Source organism: Danio rerio, chromosome 20, assembly GCF_049306965.1.
Source record: "Danio rerio strain Tuebingen ecotype United States chromosome 20, GRCz12tu, whole genome shotgun sequence".
In the NCBI taxonomy this organism is placed as follows: Eukaryota; Metazoa; Chordata; class Actinopteri; order Cypriniformes; family Danionidae; genus Danio; species Danio rerio.
In genome coordinates, this window is record NC_133195.1 from 26,504,663 (window position 1) to 26,530,585 (window position 25,923).

The following is a 25,923-nucleotide window of genomic DNA, read 5'->3' on the forward strand; positions in this document are numbered from 1 at the left end:
AATTGACCAAAATGAGAAAGAAACAGGTAGTAACAACCGAAATTTGAGCAACTCTGTCTGTAGTAAGCAGTGCAAGCAGGCAGAGCAACATCTACCTTTTGTGCAAGTTCAGTGAAGACATTAGCGAGGACGGACAAAAGCTTTCCGGTGGTACGGTGAGCCCCCATCAGCACAGCAAGATAATACCTCACCAATTCAGAGTAGAGACACAGCATGGGCTCCAAACGCACCACACTCCTGCAAGCCTCTCTCAATTCCTTTATATAAAACAACACACATTTTAACTGATATTTTCAGACAGTAACCATTTGGGTATAATATTTAATGTATATTTAATGCATGACTGACCTGTAAATGGTGAGGCTGACAGTCGTCCCTGTGTGAACGAAGTCTCTCCAGCAGCTCTGTTACGACTCCATTGATCTCGGGTAATGAGAGACTGGACAAGTCTCCACTCAGTTCCTCTTCCAGCAACCTGCTCAAGTGTCCTGGTTTTAAGAGCTCCTCCACTACCTCTGAGTCACTCTCTATAAAAAAACATAAATGAGCTCTCATATATACACAAATATATCTCCTAAAACATGCCGTATGCAAATTCATGGCTGATTTTGCACCTCTCTTGCTTTCTGACAGCTGATCCTCCTGCTTTTCCTTCTCCTTCCTCTTAACTACTGTCTGAACCGCACACAAAACCATGTTTATTGCTTTCTCCAGCTGCCCAGAGAACTCAACAGAAAATGGATGGGAATGTCCTGCATGTAGACAAAATAAGGGAAAATGAAATAATAGATAAATATAGATTGCACCTAAAAATGATTGTAAAAATAATGCAACTAAGATTTTACAAATATAATAAAATAACATAAAAATAATTCAGCATTTTTTCACTGCTCATTTAATCAATATTATTTTATTATAGTTTTCACCCCCATTTCAACCTGTGTTTTTAAATGTATTATTTAAATACTTTAAAGGAATTTACCAGTTTGTAATTTTTACTTATCAAATATTAAGTTTAAGTTTTAGGTCTTTACATTTTTTTTTATCAGTATTTTATTCTTATTCTATTTTAATATGTGTTCTTACGTTTCTGTGACTGTCTGATAGAGAGAAGTTGGGTTTTCCAGGTGGTGAACTCAGTGAGGCAGGTCTCCACCTCTGTCCTCACAGACTGGAGGCCACGGATGAGTGCAGGCTGGGTTTGGAGGATTACAACACTTTCAGGTATGAAGAGCTGTTCTAGAGCCGGGATTTGATTCGCTACTATAGCCAGTCGATCCAAAGAGGAACAGCAGAGTGTGAAGTGATCCCTGTTAGGATGAGAGACCATAAATACTGAGTTATAATTATGCATTCCATTATAAATCAAAATAGTGGTGGATATAAACCAAAGCTTATAAAATTAAACTGCAGAGCTACAGCAACTTCCACATTTTACTGACAACTTTTTTTTATAATATTATTATAGTATTTTAAATATAAATAAATTAAATTTAATTAATTTAAAATGTTTTGAATTGATCACTTTTTTAGATGTAAGAGTGTAAAATACTAATTTTGAAAAAAAAAAAATAATATATAAATATAGTGATGATAGAGTGATGATTTTCTAGGTCTAAAAATAAATAAATAATATTTATAATAAATCTCATTATTGTCATTAAATTTTCAACTGATTGATTCTCTAGAGTTAATAAAGAAATTAAATTTAAACACCAATTTAGACAGAGAAATATTGATGATTTTTCAAGGTCTAAATAAAATTAGTTCAAATAAGCTAAAACAAAAGAGAAAGAAACAGGCATATCTGATGAATTTTGAAGGACTTGATTTAGACAGAAAAAATATATATTTGATCAATTTTCTAGAGGTGACAACTTAAACAAAATTCAAATAATGATTTAAATTTTAATCACAAATATTATTATAATTAAATAAATTGATGTTTGCACAACTCAATAACTGAACAGACAGAGTGTAAAATATTATTCGGTCTTACCAACTACAAATAGCTCTTTCTGTGGACTCCTCCGCCAGTCCATCCAGCTTCATTTTCAGATCTTTCACTTCTTTTATCAGACTCTCCACCTTCTGCTCAATCACCTTCCACCCCTGCTCTCCTCTGCGCAGTAGACAGGCCTGTGGCTGGAGGTGCGGAGCCAAAGGAGACGGGTGGCTCAGTGTGGCCTGACCCTGCATGGCTTCTCCTTCTCTGGCCTCAGCGGGGGCGACAGAAGAGCTTTCAGGACAGCACTGGAGGAGCCAGGAGATCTGCTGGAGCACAACAGAGCAGTGCAGGGCTGAAGACTGAGCCCTGCGGATCCAGTGCTGGAGAGAGTCCTGAGGAGGGACACCGCTGACATCACAGCCAGACTCAGAGCTCGGGGACTGGATGCTCTGGACACTGCTGATCAATTTCCTATTGTTTAGAACAGAAAGTTATCAGAAAAGATGTATGAAAGTGAACAAGATTTTCAATGTCTGATTTGTTTCATTTCGACTGGAATAAAAGCAGTTTTCAATCTTTAAACACCATTTTAAGGTCAAAATAATTAGCCCCTTTAAGTTATTTTTCGATAGTCCTTAGAACAAACTATCGTTATACAAAAACTTGCCTAATTATCCTAACCTGCCTAGTTAACCTAATTAACTTTGTCAAGCCTTTAAATGTCACTTTAAGTTTTATAGAAGTGAAGTCAAATATTTTTACTGTCATCATGGCAAAGATAAAATAAAACAGTTATTAGACATGAGTTTTTAAAACTGTTATGTTTAGAAATGTGTTGAAAAAATCTTCTCTCCGTTAAACAGAAATTGGGGGAAAAAATAAACGGGGGCTAATAATTCAGGGGTGCTAATACGGTAATTCTGACTGCAACTGTATATATACACAGTAGTGTGAAAAAATTAGGACAACCTATAGAAGAGTTTTTACAATTTATTTAATCTCAATTTTAACAATGCAAAAAGGTTATTGTAATATAACTAAACAATTAAAACTAAAGTAAAGACTTTTCAAGATCTTCTGTAAATGTAATTCTACAAAACTGCATATTGTAACTAAGGAAAAAGTTAGGACAGCCTCCCTGCCGGGCCTTCCATAGTGTGTCCTAATTTTTCAACATAACTGTAAATATATATCCTGTAATATTTATATATAATCTGATGATCTTACAGGGTTAGTTGGCTATAGAATTATGCATTTATTTGTTTATGGAGAGAACATAAACAGAGAAGTTATGTTATAGCATTGCATACTTGACGTTGCAGCTTGATCATCATCAAAACTAAAATCTTCATCTGAGACTGGTGCAGAGATGGAAAATACACTAGTAAAAATGGACTTCATGGTAATTTCAAAAGTCGTCCGACAGACAATTTAAGTTTAGAATTGTTTATTGCTGGCTGTTCAACTTGTAAATGTCATTACTTTTTGATTAAATTTAAGAATAGAAGTACCAATTTGTCATTAAAAAAATCATAATGTATCCAAACTTTTCAGTGGTAGTACACAAAACACATCTTGAAGGCCTGTACCTGAGATGAACCCAGTGCTCTGTGAGTCCAGCAAGTCTCCGTCTTTGTCTCAGCAGAAGTTTAAACAAGTGAGAAGAGAAACCTCGACATCGCTCTACATTTCCTAGCCCAAGCTCCTAGAAGGACAGAGTGAAAATAACACAATCCTTTACCTACTCTAAAAACAACCCTAAAACAACAAACAAAATCAAAACTTTGCCCATAACATCAGAGTAAATTGAAGGCCCTTACCTTAACAGCGCTTTGTAATGCTGTTAACAATGCGTTTCGCCTGGCCCAGGATCGGTAGAAATACTTCTCACAGCCTTCCCATGCGTTTGTCATCTCTGCAAATAACCTGTTAACAAAAATTATTATTAAATCTGGTTCTGACCATTAGCTCTATGAATAACACAAATGTGTAGATGATGATGATGATTACATACATTTGCTCACTGTTGTCATTTGTCTTGACTGCGGACAGGGCAACCTTTATCTCCACTGGCTGAAGACACACCGTTTCATCTGAATCTGCTGTACGACTCCAAGTCAGACCTTTACGGTAGGACAGACCTGAACCGAAATGAAACATAATCAATCTGCATGTAATATACTTCACATAGCAATATCACCTTTAATATGGTCTTTTTTACAGTAGTGTAGAGAAAAATATAAATATCTATCAAAATGTATATATTAACATTTGTAATGCATATTATAATAAAACAGTAATGCAAATAATATAGTTAAAATACTAATAAAATGTAAACAAATAATCATTTTATAATAAGACCTAGATTGTAATACTATTTTCACATCTTCCATGACCATGAGTATTTCTAAACAAGGTTTCTAAAACCAGAAGAAGCAACTCAGACTGACCTATCTGTGCAAGCATCTTGAAGAGATCAGCCAGTGCTCTCTGTTTCTGCTGAAGGATGTGTTTCACCTCTGCTTTCTGCTTCTCCTGCTCCATGCTGCGGTCCACCGTCAGGCCCTGCAGGGCCTGCACATTCAAAATGATCTCGGCTGGAACACAGATAAAGGGACAATTACACCTTTTCTGCTTCTTAAGAGATTTGCAAATCTCATACATTAAGCCTTTTAAGAGGAGCTATGTGTGTCAACAGTCTGTGAATATAACACACTTCTAATGGTAAAACGGTATTAATTTGATTTCTTGTAATCTTTTTAATCGATTCTTCCTTTGTACGTGTCATCAGAAAGCCCCGCCCATTAGCGAAGACCTCTCCCTCATTAGCATAGGACGTTAGCCGTGTTTTTGAATCTGCCACTATGCTGACAAATTTGTAGTTTTGCCATCTTTTGAGAGCAAAATCTCAATTAAATTGTGAGTGACAGTCCAAAAATGGCACAGATTGGCAGAAAGCCTAAAAAGGGCAATTTCAAAAAGGTATTTCGGGTGAAACTGCACATACACACCCAAACGACATCAGAGACTTCTTTTACATCTTGTAAAAAGGGCCATAATAGGTCCTCTTTAAAAAGTGAAAAACATGACAATAAATATGCTGTGTAAGCTATAGACAGGATGAAATGGCAGCAACAAAGAATCTAGTTTCAACAAGTCCGCTAGAAGTTCTCAAGCTTTGATACCTGTGAACTGATCTAGGTCTTCTGATAGTTCAGGCAGAGAGGTCTTCTTCACCAGCTGCACACACAACTTCTTCATCTTCCTGGTGAGGACAGGCAGACGGGCTTGCAGAGATGAAGGATTTTCAGAAGACAGTTCCTCTGGACCATCAGCCTGATGCATGAAGAGTGTTTAAATAAAAATCAAACATCATGCTGGAAATGAATGTTAACTGTGAAGTTAGCTGTAATAAATGTTCGTTTATCTTAAGGTTATGGCACCTGCAGATCTCTGCCTTTTCCAGGAAGGGCTTCTTTCAGCGCTCTGTGAACCCTGAGAAGAGGAGTCTCCTCAGGCTGTGAATCCACATCATCCATGCTGCTGCTACTGCCCTGCTCCACCAGACACGGTGCACACGGCTCCTTCAGTGCCGCTTCAAACTTCTTCACAAACTTAAACAGGGTCCTGACCACAGATAGAATGGTATAATTTTTAAAACATTTAGTTGATTAGAGATACATTGCTTTAGCACTATGTAGCAAACAACATAAACATATCAAGCTAATGATGTACTTTAAGGTGAATGTAGTGTGAAATACTATTACAAAACAAAACACATGTAGTCTGTCTGTCACCCTCACCTGTGTGTCTTCTCCACTGAATGCTTGATGGACCAAAAACTGACATCATTCCACTTGGAGATTTTAACAAAGTCCTGTATTTCAAGAGATAAACATTACATCAAATAAATTAAAAGAGAAAAAAAACCCAGAATTTTACACCATGTCAGTCTAGATTGCTTTATTTTCACCTACCTTTAGCTCTTTCTCTAAAGGAGACCTCAAGTGGGTGATTTTGGTCTGAATGCTCGGTGAAAACTGTGAGTAGTATTTATAGAGATTCCACAGCAAACTGCACAGTGAGTCTGAGAGGATAAAGAGAACACGTTAATTTATTTTGGTCATCATTTTGTTATTCAGCACTCATACACAAGGAAGAAAAGAAGTGAAAATAAAACTGTCAGCATTGCATTTGAATTAATGAATTAATGAACTTATCCACATTGACAAAATAAATGGATATCTTTAAATCTAAACTGTACATTTGTGGCATTTTGTCCATGTGTTAGTGATTTTAGTGCACTCATAAAATGTGAGTAAATAGATAAAAGACTACGCTAATGTTTTCCTAAATGTAAGAGCAGGTAATCTCTTACCATGTCCTTCTTGTTTGGGAGCAAGCAGGATGTGGCAGTGAAAACCAAGCAACATGGACAAGCGGACAGAAAACTCTCCTAAAGTGGAGCCCTCTATGAAGGCCTGCAGACTGGACGAGACAGACGAGAGGGAAAGATTCTCCACACCATCATCTACGAGACAAAAAAAAAAACATTATCCAATGTAAACAGATTAAACGTGATGCACGAGAATAATGTATTGTTTGACACAAAGCAAAGCAATCAAAGAGAATTACCATGTCTGGAGTTTGTCTTCTGCTCCTGCAGGTATTTCTCTATGAGCTGGTAAATGGATAACCAGTGCTTGGTTGAATTCTCAGCGTGGCGCTTCAGTGCGTTATCTAGGCTGCTCGACCAGCAGCTGCACAGAGAAAGGAGATTAAAGTAGTTGAATCTAGCTGAAATGTTCAGATAATGCCACCTCATGCCATTTAAAGGACAGTTTGCCACAGTTAATGTCACATTATTTAGCAATTTTTAACTCTCTTAAGCCCAGTCCACTTTTTTATTTTGCTGAACACAAAAGAAGACTGAAATGTTGAATTTTGGAAACATAGCAAGATTAACTTAAAAATGGCTACCAGTTTCAAACATGCTTCAAAATATCTTCTTTTTAACAAAACAGGCTTGTAACAAGTGGAAAGATAGTAAATGATGACAGAATTTTTACTTTTGGGTGAACTATTTCTTTAATAAACACAGTCTGTTCAATAAGTCTCTTACTTGAGCTCAAGTTTTCTCCATTGAATGATAAGTTGTGTGACGACTTCCAGTTCATTTCTAAGAGACACTGCTCGGCTGGCATTGTTTTCCCAGTCCTGTGAGAGAAGAAATGACAAAAGAACTGCTCTCAAACTTATGATCTAAGCCTAGTACACTACTGGCTAGTGTTTGAGGACAGATTCCTCTACCTGTGCTTTGCTGAGCAGAATCTCCAGGCCATTTAGGAACTTTGCTAGAGGGCTGGACAGACTGAAGGCCAGTATCCGCTCAATTACCATGATGATCTGTGATACACAATATCGAGACAACACTTGAAAAATAGGCACAGGTTTAAAAAAATTCCTGTTTCGACTAAGATATGAAGACCCAGACAGAATGTACATTAAATCTACATACACGGTTAACTTTGTAAATGCATATTTTTTATTTATTTGTTAAATTATTAATAAGTAAATCTTCAGATGTTTTGATGATATGTGTGTAAAAATTTTTGTAAAGTAGCATTTTCTATGTCTTTTAGAGGATGTATTATTAGAGAAATGTACTGTAGCTTAGTTTACCAAACAATTGGTTCTAATTAAATTGAATTAGCATTTTAAACTTTAAATACATTAATATATATAATATGCTTTTTTTGTTAAGCTCCTTTGTTTATTTATTCAGCTCCTGTAGTCAAGGTCCTATAACTCTAAATCATTCCGCAGAAATCTACAGATTGATTGATTTATTTTTTACAAAATTCTTGTATGAATAGAAAAAGAAAATACACAGATTCACACTGGTCCTGATGTAAAATGTTAACTAAACCAGGGCTTTCAAACTACAGTGGGGACACCACTAATGCCTAGCCAATTAAATTCATACTTTACCTTGTATTCAGAAATATTAATGTTAAGTTAAAGCAGATTTTATACATCTTGTAAGTATTTTTCAACACATAATCTGCAGCGTGCCCCACAAAATTAATTATATACTGGTTTCAAGTTTTAGTAAAAAAAAAACCCTAAAATTATTGAAATCCTAACCAACAAATGTAAACATTAATTAAAAAAGTAATATAAAATTAATATAAAAAAGTCTAACTCGGCATATTAGAACTATTTAAGAAGAATTATTTAATACCTGGTTCAATCTGCTGAACTAAAAAAGCTCAGCAGCACAATAGTAAATTGCATTTCTGTATATTTCAACAAACTGTTATGTTAAAAATCCATTTTTGAATTTCAGTAAGTGTCTCTCGCACCTGAACAAGTGCAGGGTGTTCTGGCCAGTCGTTGAGCCGCTGCCTCACTGCCTTACTCAGCTGTTCCAGCGCTGGAAGACACAGCCGGGCCTGGCTCATGTTAGGCTCCCTGTAGAAGTCATACGGGCCGTCATTCTGCAGAATCAGTCCAGCTGACCCTCCAGACCCACTGACGGTGTTCTGCAGAAGAGTGCTGAGGAGCAGCTGAGAACCCATTAACTTAGAATTCACTTCACAGTCTGGAATAGAAGAAGAAAAACAAGATCAGAAGAGAGGTGCAGGAGCCGGTGTTATTACACTTATATGCATAAAACCAAGCCTTCGTACATGAGAAATGTACTGTAGCTTAGTTTACCGAACAATTGGTTCTAATTAAATTGAATTAGCATTTTAAACTTTAAATACATTTATATATAATATGCTTTTTTGTTAAGCTCCTATGTTTATTTATTCAGCTCCTGTAGTCAAGGTCCTATAATTAATCATTCATCATTCCACAGAAATCCACAGATTAATTGATTTATTTATGACAAAATTCTTCGTACCCATCAGATGATAGAAGCGGGCTATCAGTGGAGCTGTGATTTGATAAGATGAGACCAGGGCACTGATGTGGTCTTTGGCATGATTGGTTGGTGGCTCAGAATGGTACCACAGTGACCGAGCAAAAGACAAGCAGAGCCTCTGATGGACCTGAACTACTCTGCTCATGTTGCTGATCAATAAGCTGCTTGTTTCACTAGACTCTGCCTTCATATCTGCATCATCGTCATCTTCTATGATTATTGGCTGATCGAGACTAGGCTCTGAAGTGATGTCAGCAAAATCCTGTAGAAAAGAAAAAGCACAGAAGAAACTTTTGACTGATTTGACGATACAGTAACAAAACATGCAAATGTGTGTTATTCCTTTAACCTGATGCATAATAACTGGTTTAGTTTTTTTTACCTTGTGGTAGGAGGGGAAAGAGCGTCTGAACTCTCTTTCTTCCTGCTGGTCCTCTGTCAGGCCTGTGCCGTGTAGACGAGAGCGACTGCGGTACAGACTGGCTTCCATCTGCTCTTTTTCTCTCGCTCTCTTTTCCTGTTCATCCCATTCATTCACTATAGCCTGAGCAAAACATAAACCATGTCATCAAATCACTTCTGCTAAAATTAGAGCACAGAGCTTGTCACTAAGCTGAATAATTTCTCTGGTGGTTTGAACATCTAAACGCTTTCTAAAAACAAGTACAGAAAACTATACGCTGGTAACATGGAGAAAAAAAATCTTTCCAAAAAGTTTAAAATAATTTATTAAATCAGCATTAAAAAAATGTATTACTATACTACCAACTAATTGACAAAGTATTAAATTACTAAAACCATTTAGATATTATGCAATCATATACATTTAGAAATTATACAAATCAAAAACAGTAGCCAATAAATGGTTATTAAAGCTGAAATAAAATAAATTACTTTTATTATTTTTGTTGACAATAAATTAATTACTTAAACATAACTAAAACAAAAACAAACATTAAAAATGCTACGTGAATCGTTGAAGTAATGAAATTAAAACAAAAAATAATTACAAAGAATTACTTTAGCTAAAATAAAAAAATAATTTATCATGAAACCTAAAATGATCAAAAAAAAGTTGTATTAAAAATGAATATTTTAACAAAATAGAGCTGTATTTAAACAATATGAATATATACGTCAACACTGATACAAATGATGTAATGATGTTTTGTACAACAGCATTTTATCTATCTATTTCATCTATCAATTATAAATACATAGGTTTTAAATATAATTGAAATTTGCAATTGTTTATCATTTTTGTCATATGTTTACTCCATATCTCACCTGGCAAACATGTCTGAAAAGCTTTTGCGCCTCTGCACTGAGCTGTCCAGCACTCAGTGTGTGACTCTGTATGTACAGCAGTGCGTTCAGCAGCAGCACTGCATGATCTGGGATCACACGGCTGACCTCTGTAGCTGGCAGCTGCTTTCCCAGTGTTTTCAGTGTACGCAAGCACTCCCTTGAACACAGGTAATCTGCACAGGCCAGATCAGAGGATGCTACTGGACAGGGAAAAGTAAGCATAGTGGACACAAGGTGCACCAGACCTGGTTGGGCAGTCGTTGAAAAGGACACCTGAGAAGCCAGGAGTCGCATCCCATGCTGCACCTGCAAAATAGCTGCCCGCAGAGGCACCACCACATCAGGATAAAGCGGGAATTCCTCAAGCAGCCGCTGGGAGAAGCGGTGCTGTGAAGCCTGCCAGACGGCCTCCTCTTTCAACAAACCCTGAACGCCTAGCTTAGATTTTGGTCCTGGGGCTTGTAGGGCCTTCAGGAGGTGTGAGAGCAGGTCACCCACTGCAGCTGGTTGCCCGATGCTGCACAGGTAGTGCTGGAGTTCCTGATACAGGCGCCCGTACTGAGGTTCAGGAGGACGGTAAGCTTGTTTACGGCTCAGTTCACAAATCTGCTCCTTTACCTGCTGCATGCGGATCCATAAGTACCTACAAACATCACATACAACAAAAGACATCTCAAATTGTAGTTAAAATTCAATAGCGATAAACCATAGATCCTCAACACTGCTGCGCCCCTGTGCACACCCAAACATGTTAAATAACACATATTCATTAATAAAACATTTACATTAATCAGAGCACCACAGCTGCTGTGAAGGCTTTGTTGGATCAGTGTGTGCGCGGTGATAGCCATCACGTGCACTGGTTATAATAATAATACATGCCATGCAACGTGTTGATAAGAACAAATAATCATATTAGATTTACAACTTAACAAGTTGTTTAGCACGTCTGCATATCCGCATGTTTAGACATGTAAAGTTTTTCCTAAGGCGATTTAAACCAAAATACGCAATGACACTCTATCGATATATCTATCAAAATATCTACAATTATAAGGAAAATGGTTATTTACTAGCAAGGAAGAACTTTGAAAAAATAAACAATGTGAGAAAAGATTTGTTATAGTACAGCTGAACTGGAAACTTTATGCCTATGCACAGAACAAGTCTGAACAAGTTCCCATGCATATGTGAGGCAAGCAGTTCTGAACAACTACGCAATCTATCAGCTTAAAGATATTGGCCTAATTTTGATATTATTTAAAAATAAGAATTTAAATTTTTAATTGAAAATTAAAAATAAGGGGCATTTTCATGTTCATAATAGTAGAAAAATATTTATTTCATGTTTAAAAAAAAATCAAATATTCAACCAATAAATCCAACATTCATACACATTCATGTATAAGCAGTAAAAACAGCAGAATTAATTATGCAGTTTTGGTTAGTAAAGGCTGATAACTGATAAGGTACAGCACCAATACCTTCTGTATGCACACACATTCGCAGAGTAAGCTGTAAAACATAGACCTGAGCACAAACTATTAAAATACCCAATATAAGTTGATATTAGCTGATCATCTCTCATATTGACTGATATGCTCCTGATATCTACAGTAGCACAAACAGTTAAATATCCAATATTGGTTTGTACAGGGTGAAAATCTAATATGGTACTGATATCGAATGCAATGCATTATGTAAATCTGTATAATAGGTTTTAAATAGAAGTTGAACATAAATTTATTTGACATCAAATAATATTTTCTTAACATATTTATTACTGCCTACTATTTTATATAATAGTGATATTTTCTGCATCCATATAAACCTAAGTGACAATCTCTAAGAGAAAAATTCTGAATGTTTCATTACCTAATGCGAGGATGTTGGAAGTTGTCAGTTGTGCTACTCTCTTCAAGCTCCGCCCCTGTAAGCAGCTGTGAGGAGAGACTCCGCCCTCTCCACTCCTCCTGTAGCAAAGCAAGCTGAAACACACAAAGACATCTCAAGTTGATCTGAATTAAGTCTGAGTCAACTTTTATTTCAGTATGTTGACATTTCCAAAAGACAAAAAATATTGAGTAGGAGGTGGGGCTTATTTTTGGGCTTTTTCTGTCATCATATACATGCAAATTTAAGTATTTATTAAGCGGATTAAATAAAAGTCAATGGAAATGTGTTATAAATGTCAAGAATGACATGTGTTTGCTGCATCTTCTACACTAGTTCAAAAAATTCAACTGTTAGATTTAAAATTAGATTTTGCGTGAGGGGAAAAACATCCCACAAGTAATCTATAGCAAGTGATTTGACACAGCAGTTAACCAGTTAACCCAGTATAAAGTTTGGATGGGTATGGCTAAGGTAAATTGGATCAATCCGTCAAACTGACATCATCAGATAAAAATAGCTATTCCAGAGCAAAAGCAAATGCTTAGATTTACCAAATGGAAAGTTTACCAAAACAAAGATTTTTTCAGTAGATTAATTTGCACAGATTATTTGTTCACCTTAAGACAAAAAAAAATGTGCTAGCAAAACAACCATTGTAAATTTAGATTTCACGTGGACTTTAAAGGTTGCAGTAGATCTCCAGAAACATTACAAAATTAACCCCTTTGCAAAGGCAGTCTCACCTCCTCTTGTGCATAACGGAGTTTATAGGCCCTCTTTACTGCAGGGTCAAAAATAGTTTGTGGAGCCCAAACTTGGATTTGCAGCAGACCCATGTTCACCCAGAAAACTCCAGAGCGGGCAAGTTGGATTGAATCCTGTGACCGGTTATGTGCAAACTGTGTCAAGCATGTCACCAAGGTTTCCAGAAAGCCCTCTGGAAGCAGGTTTTCAGGCAGGCCTTCTCTGAGGGCGATCTGAATCTCATGGGCAGCACGAATAGGGTCCTGGCCTTCTGTTAGAGCATCGCAGGATTCAGAATAGCTCTCCTGTAAACCTGGAGACAACAGCTCAGAGATCGACTGCAGCTGTTTACGCAACACAAGCCCTTGCAACCTACAGTCAGTTAGTCTGTGGAAAGTCAAAGAGAAGAATAAAACAAATCACTACATATTGTACACAATAAAAATAACATAATACTTTTTAAAAAATAAAAATATTTACAATATATTCAAGTCTTAGAATGCATTAAAAGTGCAAACTGTTTTTATTGCATATTACTTTGGGCCTTAATAACTCTACTACCAATAACACAGGTCTGCAACTTCTCGCTCCACATGCATTTACTTTTATTTCTTTTTTAAACACAGAAATTATAATTGCTAAATATTATTTACAAAAGTTCAACAGACACTAAATGTATACCAATTTATTGCTTTGAAAAATAAATTTACAATTTCTTACAACAATCTTTATGTTCAAAATTCTCACAAAAAATGTGTATGCATCTCTTCTATGTCGAAATGGAATCAATTATCAAAGTTAATAAATATAAAATAATTACTTAAAAATATAAATAATTTCAAATAAGCTGAGATACTAAACAGCTTCTATACCTGAAATCAGCAAGTTCATGCATAGTCATATTATCCCAGATAACAGCACTCAGATCCTGTAACTGTCCAGTTCTCTCTCTCCACTCGCCCAGAGTCACCCGTGAGGATGACAGAAAGTGTGACCCTGATGGATCCCACTTTCCGGAAGTATCAGTGCTACTCAGAACACCCAGAATGGAGCGGGACCACACAGCACGACTCAGCATACCAGGACCCTTTACAACAACAAATATCATATCAAGGGTGCTGTTTTTTTCTTCTTCAAAGAAACAAGCTGTTTATACAAGTTAAAAACATATGAAAAATTAATAATGGTTTTACAAAACACAAACACACCGTATCAGAGGGTCCCAGCAGTGATCTGGAGTTGATGTTTTCCTCAGGGTTCAGTGGATTCCACTTGAGCCAGCGCTCGGGGTCAGAGGTCACACTGCCACTCCACATCACTGCAAGTGTCTCCGACAGCAGCTCACACCACACCAGCGGCAGCTCCTCCACAGGCTAGTGAGGGAATTACAACAATCTATTAGTCACTTGTGCAGCAAAGCAAATTTATTTGTAGGACAAAGCTGTAAAGACACCACCCACTTTAAGAAATGAGGTGGTGAAGAGGCAGCTCAACTGCATTTAAAGAGACAAAAAAGGGCTATCCTTTCATCCAAAAAGGGCATTTACAGTGTGGGGTAAATCATATCTACGGTATTTTGAACTGAACCTTCGCAGACAGATTCTACAGACAACTGGGACTTTTAGAATACTGAAATGAGATAATGGGACACATTTTTTATGAACTGAAGCTAATCAATAGCCATTCAGAGGTAAAGCACAAACAATTATTAAGAAGGAGATTTAACAGACCCGCTCAGTGCCGAGCAGGAACCAGAGAGGCTGCAGCTGTCTGATGTTCATGGGGGTCGACTGCATACAGAAGCGCAGATGATTGGAGAAAGACCTGCGCAAACTCTCTTCTGCCTTTTTATTGCCTCTGCAAAAAAAACAAATGTACACAGCACAGTTTGTGTAAATAAATAAATATTTACAATAAAAAAAGTCATTAACAGCATTGCGCTACAAATCCCAACTACTTTACAAAATTAAGCGACAATTTCTAGTATTGCAAACTATTAAACACATTTTGTCAACTGAAAAATGTTTAAATCAAAGATGGAAAATATACTAATATACTAAAATGACAAATTAAACAAAATGTTAACACATCATTTTATGATATTAGGTGGCCTACTATCTTTTTGCAAATGAAAATATCTACAAGGTTATATGTTTACTGTGTAACTATTTGAAAATTTTCACAATATTTCCTGCAAGTCTTTTAAATGGCATTATTACTATATTTAAATAAAAAATGCAAATACAAAAACATATGTTAGGTAAAAATATTTAACACCATGATATAAATCATTTTAAATTTTCCTTTGTAAATGTCACTTACCCATCAAAATATTTTTTTTATTATGCACCTATAATATATATTGGTAACACTTTATTTTGATGGTCCATTTGAGTATTAATAGACTGTCTGCTTATTATCTGTTGATACTGACGTTTAACAGCCCTTTAACAGAAATTTAAGCGACTATAAGAAACTTATATGTCTACTCATGCAAGTACCAGTCAACTTACACTAACCCTTACCCCAACCTAACAGTCTACTCATGATCTAATGAGAATTAGTTGGCATGTAGATGCAATGTAACTTCAATTTAACAAATGGACCATCAAAATAAAGTTTGACCAATATATCACTTTAATTATTTAAAAATGAAAGCCCATCATACCCTGATGTGACTGACAGGTACAGCAGGTCTGTGGTGACCTTCATCTGGTTAAGCACCGCCAGCTCCTCAAGTGCAGGCCACAGTTGAGCCCTGCGTGCCAGCTGTAGTAACACCTCTCTGCCTGGTGCAGCACTGTCTCCCACTTCATCCTCCTCATCCTCAGAGAGAGAGTCCAGCAGGCCACAGGAAGCCATATGACCCTGCTGCTGATCCACACAGCTTACAAGTCTCTCCAGAACACCTGGACAGAAAGAACACTGTTAAGCTAAGAGGTTTGGCTGGTTGTATGAATGCCAAAAAATATGTCATAAAAATATGCAGTTTACCAGAGGTCTGCGGCTCCAGCAAAAGGTTGGCTTGAAGCACCAGACCCCAAGCTTCCAGCAGAGCCTCTTTGGAGTCAATGCCCATGGCCACACCACGCAGACGAGACACCTCTTGCTTCCATAAGGATGCGAGGCTGTTGTCTAGGCGCAGGTCCCGAACATCCAAAGCCCTGCACAGCACTCGCAGACGGCCTGCACATTCAGCCACTGTCTCTAGCTGGATACAAACATTTTGTTTTTAATTATTTTTCATAGGGCATCTCAGGCTTTTGTAGGAATGTAAGAATTTTCATGTACTAAATGCTTTTTTAAAGGTACCAAATAGCCCATTGATTCAATATGCTAAACTGTTCCGATATCTTAATGCATAAATGTGCATTAAACACTTATATTCAGCAGTCAACATGTGTGCGTCGCCTCATTGCAAACATACAAGGAAAATTTTTAAAGATACATTTAAAATTTTAAATATAAATTTGGCTAAAACCTGCAGAATTTTCTGAAATATAAAATTTTACTCTCTGTCACCAAACCTTAAATGGCAGTGGCTTTCCTAATGTCTTCTGAATGCCCTTCAGAGCAGACGCCACAGCGACAGAGCAGGAAAGTGAGTTCTGGATGGCTGTGGAGATGGTGTGCAGTTCCTGTTGGCCTCTGAAACAAACAACCACACATATGAAGATAAATACTAAAGAAGACACTATATGAAGGCATTTTTTTCACATTAAAGCCATTACTCACTCATAGTCACTATCCCCCATCAAAAGCTGAGGCAGCCGCAAAATTAAGTTTTTGTGCACCCACTGCCAATGCAGAGAAAGCACACACACACCACGAGGATCCGCAGACAGAGAGTTACACACCAGCCAGAATCGATCTCTCCACTGCAGCAGCTGCAGGATCTGGAGACACAATCACATCATTGTAAACCAGTATAGTTACAGCATGGCTACAAAAAGACATAAAACACTCTTCTGACCTCAAACATGAGGTGGTCAGAGATGTAAGGCTGGCCTGTCTGTACAGCCTGCAGGATGAATGAATCCCACAGGTCAAAGAATGAGCGAAGGTGGACCAACACTGGATGAGGCAGGTGTCCTATGTCCACAGTCCCTATAATGGCAATTATTTAATATGCTTGTATGCTAATATGCAAACTGGAATTTTATAATTTATGTCAAAAAATGCATTTATAAATGTCTCCTATTATCAAAAGTGTATTTTAAACGGCTATGAAAGTGTGTTTGTACCTTTGGAGAAGGAAGTGGCCAGTCTAAGGGCACTGTTATGTGGTGTAGAGTTTCCATCTGTGCTGTTAATAGCAGCTCTCTCTTCTCGGTCCATCAACAACATGATTCTGTTATAACATAAAACATATTAGTTCATAATTGGACTACTGTTCTAAATTTTGGGCCTACGAAGATGGATTAAATGATCTAGTACAATGGTACAAATATTTCTACTTAAATTAAGCTCATAACAGTTTAAACTAAATTCATAAATAGTTTTTAGCAAACATATTTTTTGTTGTGTAGCAAATAGTCATATATGAATGGTTGCTGAAGAGTCATGTGATACTGAAGTCTAGAGTAACGATGCTGAAAAAGATTTTCATTCCATAACAAGAATAAACCCAACCCCAAACTTAGCAGTCATGTTTAATATACAGTATACAGCTATTGTATTTATACAGAATGAGAAATAACCTGTTTGCAACAGCATTGAGGGCTTCCATAAACTCCATGTATCTCTCCTCATCCTCAAAGTTGCAAGTGTTGGCCAAGATGTCCAAGTACTGCTTATTCCAGCGCATATCTACCAGAATCCTGTAATCGTCTGATAAAGAAAAAAGTTGAATGAGTTAAACAGGTTTAGTGTATGATGTTACTTTAACTCTCGCTGAGAGTTACTCTGACTGTTTTTGTTTGAGTTTTGTAGATGTATTGTCATCAATACTGTGATAATGTACATTCTTATTAGTATTATTATAATATTATCATAGACAACAGCAACAACAACAAAAAAACACCTTTTATGTTTGCATAAAAAGATCATACACATTTACTAAAAAGTAAAGAAAATGTAAACTTCATCTTTAAAATGTATCTTTAAGTATGTACCTGTGCTGTGTGGCTGCAAGAGCTCTGCAAGACATTTGCCTTTCCCGATGAGTTTGCTGCTGAATATGGCCTTTAGCGCTGTGCATCCAGCCTCCAACAGCATCAAAGCTGTATCTGCAAGGAGAAGTAAGATCTCAGGAGTTGGATGGTAAAGCAGTCAAGTGCTGTGACTACATAAGTAATACCAAACACATTACACGGCAATTTTTTCCCCTTAAGGCAGCCTACCTGGTGCATGTTTGTATGTTTTGGTAAGGTGAGAAATCCAGCTGGTTCTAAGTACCCAGTCACTGTGAGAAGCTCTTTCGGTCAGTATTTTAACTGCAGTCGGGAGAAGAAGCAGGGCATTCTCAGCCCCTCCATCCAGTCCTCCACCTCCAGAAAACTGTAGCCCATCCAGTACAGCACCGCTCTGCATCGCCCTCTGCAGGTCAACCAGACTCAGTGGACGACTCCTAAATCAATTAAAGGCAATAAAACGCTTCACAAATAAACAAATAAATATCTACACAGAAAGAAAAACTCAACTGAAGCTAGGAGATTGTTTTAAATCAACTTAGAAACATTGAAAGTTAAAAAAATAAATACATTGTAATTGTTCTTACACGAGTATAAATATTAGGACAAGCTCATTAAAGGCACATTATGTCTTTTTTGACACTAGAGAGCGTGTTTTCCTCACAAACAAAAGCATATTTTGTTGCTGTTAGTGTGGAATCATAGGAGTTGTGGTTTCCATTACATACTAAGAGAAATCATGTCCATGGATGAGCTAAAGTTTTCAAAAATTATAATCATGGTAGCATTAAGCATGCTGAAAGCTGTCAAAGTGAAAAAAAAGACTGTGGATAAGAGACAAGCATGATGTGGCCTAAAAGTAGGGAAGCTTTTGTTATGACACAGTCGACTTATATAACCTCGTTCTCTATAAACCAAACCGGAAAGTGGGAGTGTATGACATCATTAGCATGGCCATACAGAAGGATACGGTCCGTGTCACTAGTAAAAATTCTGTTGTAGTATTTTTTGGAATTTTTTAATGAAATAAATTGTTCATACTTTGCCTTTAAATATAATAAAGTGGCGATAATGAGATTAAAAATTATACAGTGTAGTTCTGACCTTTTTCCATACAAGCTGAGGGTATTGAGGCAGTACAGGAGGACTTGACCATCTCTCTGAACACTGGAGAAACACGAGTCCTCTGTGCACATGAGCGCTGAAGGGATGCGGTCTGGCCAAACGCCTGCACACAACAACCCACTGCCCCAGTCCTCAGAGTCCAGCACTGCCAACTGCCTCTCTATGACTTCCTGTGCCAGCTGAGAGAAAGAGAGAGGTGGGTTAGATCAGACATAATTAAAAAATTCTGGCATCATTTATCTTGTCGCTGTTTATGAAAAATGACAGCGAACCTGCTGGTTAGCGATGGTGCGCTGGCAGAAAGCATAAGCCTCTCCACAGGCCTGCAGAAGAGCACTGGGCAGATCCACTCCTCTCTGGAGCTGACCAGACAACAGTGACGCAGCATGAAGAAGAGAGGACATGGAGGACGCAGGAGAGTCTAGAAAATGGTAGAGATAGAATATCCAAATAAACATATTTAAAATATCCATTTCTTTCCTCTGTTCAACAGAAAACAAGATGATCTGAAAAATGTTGAAAAAAGCAGCCGCTGACATCCACAGAAGGAACAAAAAAATACTATGAAAGCCAATGTCTGTTTTTTCCAACATTTTTCAGTATATCTTGCTTTGTGTTCAACAGAGGAAAGAAACTAAAACAGGTTTGGAACAAGTTGAGGATGGGTAAATGATGGCAGAATTTTCCTTTTGGGTGAACGATCCCATTAAATTTTGTCTGTTTACTTAAAAGCAATCTATCCATCCAGCCATTTATATATCCACCAGGCAAGGCTTTTTTTTAAATCTAGTTTAGTCTGATGTACCAAACACTATAGAATACAGAAGACATGTCACTCGTATTGTTTTGAATGGAGACAAGTGTAACTGTCAATATGGCAAATGAAGCCCGCCTTCTAGTACAGGAGCCATAAAGACTGACAATACTCCGAGGGAGGGGCTCGGACCAAACGTGAGTTTCTGCAGATTTTGTGTGATTCCAACATTTAGAAATGAAACTAAAAAGACAGTTGTTGTTTAGTTACATTGGTGAATTCTAAAATGAAATTCAATTATAAGCTTGACAAGTAGTTTTAGAGAATTTGATGTTTCCCCATTCAGATAGAATGCCCAAGCATACTGCCCGAGAGGCGTTTCAAAGATGGCCGGCGAGTGAAATGACTTGCCTTAAAAGGACTTTGGATGTATTAAAAAGTATCATAAAGAGTAGGTAAAACTAAATGGACATATTAAACAAAATCCATAAGAAAATACAGTAAAGGCACAACATCAATATTAAGTTTGTGAACTCATCACAGACGCACCCCATATGGTCTTCTTGATTTCTGAATGAATGGAGATGAGCAGGTCACACACACAGTCTCCTGTTACGCCCAGGGTGTGTAAAACCATCTTCAGATCCAGAGTATCCCAGCAAACGCCTTCATGCTCGCCAGGGATGTAGATCTCAACACCACGGTTCCTCATGGCTCGGGAGATTTCCCCGTGTGTGGGATCCATCGTGAGGAACAACCTGGAACACAAAAGTAAACCAGAATTGAGCAAAAGTTTTTTTGATGCATATTATGACATGTCAAAATGAGGTTTGAAAATGTTCAAGCTTTGAATATACCTGAAGTTAGGGTGGGGGGTGATAGTGGGCGTCGTTCCATCAATAATCCCTCGTTCATTAATGGTTAAAGACCCACCGGGCTCCAAAAGAGCATTGAGTCGATCCAACACTGAAGGGCTGAAACATAAACAGATCATTTAGGGCTTTGTTTACAGTTGGAAATAAAATGAGTCAAAAAAATTGAAGTCAACCTACACTAGTCACAAACATGTTTGAGTTTCTTTTTCTTTTTTTGAACACAAAAGATTTTATTTGGAGAAATGTTGGAAACCTGTAACTATTGACTTCCTCAGTATTTTCCCTTCCATGTAAGTCAATGATTATTACATTTATTTTGTGTTCAACAAAAATAGGAAAATCATAAAGATTTGAAACCACTTGAGGAAAAGTAAATGTTAGGTAAACGTTTATTTTTGGGTGAACCATACCTTCAAGATGCATTTTCATCAGATCACAAATAGGTGATAAAAATACAGAGTAGCTGGTCTCATAAAAAGCTTTGTAGACTTCCAGAGCTAGTCGTAAAAGCATTTGCTCTGACTGTTTTTATAGTGTAAACACTAATGTTATTAAATATATTGTCCCTAAATACAAAATCATTGTCATCAACTTTTTTTCATTCACTTGCTTTCCCAGATTTTTTTTAAGCTTTTAAGTAATGTGCGTAATAACAACAGATGGCTACATGCCAGTCACTGAATCATTTACTAAACTGATTAAAAAACACACTGAAACGAGCCAAAAAGTTTTTGTTAAAATATTGGTCCATACATTTATCAACAAACTAAGAGGCTCCACTAATAGCATACTCAGAATTTGATTAAAGATAATAACATCTGACCTGCAGAAGTTGACATTGTCCATGAGCAACCAGTCTCCAGCCTGCAGCGCTTGAACTAACGTCCCATCCAGCCACTCAAAGCCACCATGAGTCCAGCCATCTTGCATCTGTGCCAAACGCTCTTTCAGTAGAGTGAAGTCCATCTGCAGCTTTGACATATCTGCACAACAGGAATTATGACACTTAATGTCATGTTTTAATAAAAAGTAAGGTTTTTTTTTTAAATAATTGAATTGATTTCATATGTACAAATTCAAATTTTACAATTAAATTTTTTTAATGATAATACAAATTTTTAACATTTGTTATTTAAATGTAAATCAAAAGACTGTCTGATGAAGAGCCGGGTGGCTCGAAACGTTACACGCTCTGTGTCAGCCTTTTTAATTTAATAAATTTGTATTTTTGGAGCCTTGGTGTTGCCGCCTTTGATTTACATTTAATTTGCACTTTTTGCGGTTTTGGCTGAGCACCCAATTAAGAGAGATGTGCGTGCTTTTGTACAGTTTTTTCTTAACATTTGTTATTTAAAATAAAAAATAAACACATTTATACTTATTTGTAAAGCTAGTTAAAAATTGTTAGGTCAATAATTTTCCTGTTGACAATTCAACTAAAACGAAAAACAGTCACAGAAAACTATTCAAACTTGCAAGGCAAACTATAGGTGTCCTGACCTGTGAAGACCTTGAGTTTAGTGTTGAGTTTGTGCAGCAGAACAATGATGACCTCCAGTTTGTTTAAAGCCTCAAATGTGAGCTGGCCCTCAGTGGTGTCTAGCCCCTCCTCTCTCAGCCATCGGCGGAAAGTGCTCCAGGTGCTTAACAGAAACTCAGTGTCCTGCACGGCTCCGTCAAGTGACATCAGCCCTCGCCTGGTCACCATGGCAACAACATAGTCCATGCTTTCCAAGACCTGCTGCCAGGGTCGTATGATGTCCACCTAAAAAAAAAAACAAACAAACAAAAAAAAAGATTATAACATCAAGTTAATAGATGGAGTGCAAAACACTTGATTAATTTTAGGTGATACATTTTTGGGGGAATCTGCCCTACATTGTACTTGTATTGTACTTAGTACAATCTGATAAAGCTGCAATCGGTCATAAAAATTAGGCCCAAAAGGACCCGAGCCCGACAGAATTCGGCCTGAGCTTGATTGACACCTTTATAAAGCCTGAACCCGTTTATAGCCGGACATCATTCAAATGTGCACATAAACACAGATCTTTTGCCTTTTTTCAAGAATCAGTAATTTGTTTTAACATAGTTTATTCGTAAAAAGCATAGGCTATAGGCCACTTGAAAGTTGGAAAAAAAAATAAGTCCTCTGTAACATCTTAACATCTCAGCACTAAATAGGGCTAGGTACATACACTTAGCCTTTAAATTGGCCAACACACCAATGAAATGAAGTCTTTCTTAACAAATTAATTTAAAATAAATTCTAAATTATGACGGGTATTTAGCAATAACGAAATTAAGATAAATACTCTACGGGATTTGTTTCGCCCCTTCTCTTTACAATCTGGCCTTAGGGTGAAGCTAAATATTAAAAGAATAGCTTATGCCAACATTTGTTTGTTTATCTTCTACTAGCCAAGAACATCCTTTTATTTTTTTATGACAGCAGTTTCAATGTAGCGAGTGACCTCGGCATCGTCCCTGTCAGCTTGGTGTGCATACATGCCTGTTAGCACTCTACCGTAATACGCAATGTATGCGCGAAATACTTTGGCAGCTAGAATGACCGTTTTTTTTTTGGACTAGCGGCTGGCCTGACCGCAGTAAAAATTCACTCTTTTTGACTTCTCCGTCATCCTTTGTTTTACCTTTGCAGGGATAGATTTTAATGTTGTAAAAATGATTTGATTACTTTCTCGCGGTAATTGAAATGCATCACATGAATATTCATTTACTGGGCAAGGCAAGCCCGGCCTGACCCCGTCTGAAATGATAGAAATAAACATCTTAAGCTCTACAAACTTATAATTTTAATTATATCTTATAATTCTGAAGACAATTTTTTACCTTTTACTCCAGACAATTGTATTAAACCTAAAAAAATTAGGTTATGTTAATTTAATTAATAATTAATTAATAATTAATTAGGTTATGTTAATCTTCTTTTATCTTATGCACATTAGATATAGTAAACACGCAAATGTTCAAAAAACAAATGATGTTTGTTTTTTGGATACGTTAACAGACCTTTATTAAATGAAGTAATAATAATAATGATAACAAACCCATGCCTAATAAATCAAGTAACTTCAGGTCAAGATGTTCTTTGACCTTTGCCATTACATTTTTGTTTCCCAACTTAAGCTAAACCTTTGCATGTCTGAATGACAAATAACACAATAATTATAGACACATTATACTGTAGAATGATTCAATCTAATTAAATTTTTATTTTTGGGCATTTTATTTTTTCATGGCTACTTTTACTTTTTTAATTCTAAAACTAAAAAGTACAATTTAAATATGTACTTTAAAAAAAAAGTTAAATGAATGTTTTTCACTCAGCATCAATACTTTCCTTGATTATCATTATTGACTATTTTTTACACCCCTGGTTATAAAACAATTGAACACAATTGGTATTTTAACTGACCTGCTCAAAGCCACCCAGCAGCTCGGTTGTGTCCATTGCGCTATTCATGGCCATGACCCTCAGTCTGTGTCCTGTTAACAGTGCCAGCAGATGCACTAGGCTGCTCTTTCCACTCGCAGTGGGACCCACCAATATGACCATCCAACCCATCTCCACACACTTCATCAGAGCCTCCAACGGACGCAAAGAATGATGGGTGATCGACAAAGGAGGATCCAAAGCAATAGGTGCCCCTCCACTACGCTGCAGGACTGAGTAACCCAACTGCATATGGGTGATAGAAAGGTGTTTCTTTAGACTTATAATTCCATTTTATTTAATAGACAAAGTACATTAGTGTAGATTAATAAATATATTTTTTTTCCTGAAAATCTCTGTTTACCCAATATTTTAAGACTTAATAAGAAATAAAGTATAATAATATGTTAATAATATCTTAATGTATTTTACTCTATTGTGTTACAGAAAATATTAGAGTAAAAAAACAATATAAAACAAGAGAAAACATGAATATACTATTATTGTACTATATGATATTGCATGACAGTTTTAAAGAGACATTATGTAAATATCCAATGTTTTCAAAAAACAATAAGCATTAAGAAAGTATATAATTTGTTATTCTAAGTGTTATAAAAAAAATTCTGACCAACCTGCAGGTTGAGTGGTGTGATATGAAACTGTCTGGAGCCCATGTAAGGCTCAAAGTCTTCTCCAAACACTTTCCTGAACACTGCTAACACCTGAGGATAGATTATATATTATAGATCAGAAGGCTTATATTTATGTCTTCTTGATAATCTTCATGATCATGACTACCTGGGCCTTGTCTGCTTCAGTCCTCATGCGATCTGCATACACAAGTCCAACATGCTGTCCAGGGTTGAAGAAGCCTGGTGATTGGTCAGTTTGCATCAGCTGGCACCAGCGGAACAGGTCACGGAGATTAAATTCCCATGGTCCTCCTCTTTGTCCCCATTTCCTGTCAACCATTACTTCTTGGACAAGCTTAAGAAACAAAAAAGTATGCTTAAATATGCAAAGGAGAAACTATCCAATTTATTAGTTTTTTTTTATCAGTATACATTTCTGGCACAAAAATATAGAAATATATTTTCACATTTTTTGTGGAATAATACATAATCAAAGAAATTATGCCAGAAAATAATTTGTCTTCAGAATATAGATGTGAAAAAAATGTTAAAAGTTTAGCCTAAGTGCTTCTGAAGTGGAGATACTTGGACGAAAACAAACACAAAACCCCAAACGGTTAAAATCTCAAATGCGACATTTGCATTAAAAAAAGGTGTTTTTGACTACGTCTTGCCTTAAAAGTGCAAAACAAGAATACTTACCCGGTTGCTAAATTGGACCATTTTTGAGATGATTGCATTGTCGATGTTAGGAAAGATGGAGTCCCCAATAAACTGCATGTCTTCATTGGTTAGTGCATCCACATAAACCTGAGGAAAATAAAAGAATGCAGATCCATGCATGTTGGTCTCTTATCGTATATTGTTCTTTAAGACAGAAGAGAAAATATTCAAATGACAAAAAGGTTACCTGAGTGAACCTGTTAAGGAAGGACTTGGGAAGGCCTTTGCGCCCTCCTCCCTGTGTAAAAGGATTTTGGCAGCCAAAGATCTTGGTCTTCTCTTGCTGAACGTGGAAGCGCATGCCCAGCTCTGGGATATAGATCTCAGCACGATGGTCAAAGCATGCGTTGAGACCTTCCAGAACTGACTGAGAGGCCAGATTCAGCTGAGCAGAT

The 25,923-nt window shown here is 36.8% G+C and overlaps 1 protein-coding gene across 1 annotated transcript in view; it reads right to left on the reverse strand.

Annotated features, from left to right (window-relative positions):
• The window catches only part of mdn1 (midasin AAA ATPase 1), a 68,982-nt gene that overhangs the window by 10,908 nt on the left and 32,151 nt on the right, over nt 1-25,923 (reverse strand). Inside the window, exons 38-83 of the mRNA XM_003200703.6 lie at nt 25,716-25,913; nt 25,508-25,615; nt 24,972-25,160; nt 24,806-24,895; nt 24,153-24,416; nt 22,214-22,478; nt 21,537-21,696; nt 20,696-20,812; nt 20,388-20,596; nt 19,357-19,505; nt 19,064-19,263; nt 18,170-18,396; nt 17,942-18,055; nt 17,528-17,657; nt 17,072-17,178; nt 16,801-16,934; nt 16,563-16,723; nt 16,355-16,475; nt 15,822-16,038; nt 15,496-15,736; nt 14,558-14,684; nt 14,036-14,200; nt 13,700-13,914; nt 12,827-13,214; nt 12,063-12,175; nt 10,167-10,830; nt 9,262-9,423; nt 8,859-9,141; nt 8,314-8,552; nt 7,259-7,354; nt 7,071-7,165; nt 6,584-6,708; nt 6,327-6,479; nt 5,926-6,035; nt 5,752-5,825; nt 5,392-5,575; nt 5,134-5,284; nt 4,399-4,545; nt 3,963-4,089; nt 3,769-3,874; nt 3,538-3,653; nt 2,000-2,419; nt 1,087-1,310; nt 615-752; nt 349-527; nt 96-257 (exon numbers count right to left, since the gene is read on the reverse strand). Of these exons, the coding sequence (XP_003200751.2) occupies nt 96-257; nt 349-527; nt 615-752; nt 1,087-1,310; nt 2,000-2,419; nt 3,538-3,653; nt 3,769-3,874; nt 3,963-4,089; nt 4,399-4,545; nt 5,134-5,284; nt 5,392-5,575; nt 5,752-5,825; nt 5,926-6,035; nt 6,327-6,479; nt 6,584-6,708; nt 7,071-7,165; nt 7,259-7,354; nt 8,314-8,552; nt 8,859-9,141; nt 9,262-9,423; nt 10,167-10,830; nt 12,063-12,175; nt 12,827-13,214; nt 13,700-13,914; nt 14,036-14,200; nt 14,558-14,684; nt 15,496-15,736; nt 15,822-16,038; nt 16,355-16,475; nt 16,563-16,723; nt 16,801-16,934; nt 17,072-17,178; nt 17,528-17,657; nt 17,942-18,055; nt 18,170-18,396; nt 19,064-19,263; nt 19,357-19,505; nt 20,388-20,596; nt 20,696-20,812; nt 21,537-21,696; nt 22,214-22,478; nt 24,153-24,416; nt 24,806-24,895; nt 24,972-25,160; nt 25,508-25,615; nt 25,716-25,913 (8,364 nt within the window). The remainder of the gene's footprint in view (nt 1-95; nt 258-348; nt 528-614; nt 753-1,086; nt 1,311-1,999; nt 2,420-3,537; nt 3,654-3,768; nt 3,875-3,962; nt 4,090-4,398; nt 4,546-5,133; nt 5,285-5,391; nt 5,576-5,751; nt 5,826-5,925; nt 6,036-6,326; nt 6,480-6,583; nt 6,709-7,070; nt 7,166-7,258; nt 7,355-8,313; nt 8,553-8,858; nt 9,142-9,261; nt 9,424-10,166; nt 10,831-12,062; nt 12,176-12,826; nt 13,215-13,699; nt 13,915-14,035; nt 14,201-14,557; nt 14,685-15,495; nt 15,737-15,821; nt 16,039-16,354; nt 16,476-16,562; nt 16,724-16,800; nt 16,935-17,071; nt 17,179-17,527; nt 17,658-17,941; nt 18,056-18,169; nt 18,397-19,063; nt 19,264-19,356; nt 19,506-20,387; nt 20,597-20,695; nt 20,813-21,536; nt 21,697-22,213; nt 22,479-24,152; nt 24,417-24,805; nt 24,896-24,971; nt 25,161-25,507; nt 25,616-25,715; nt 25,914-25,923) is intronic.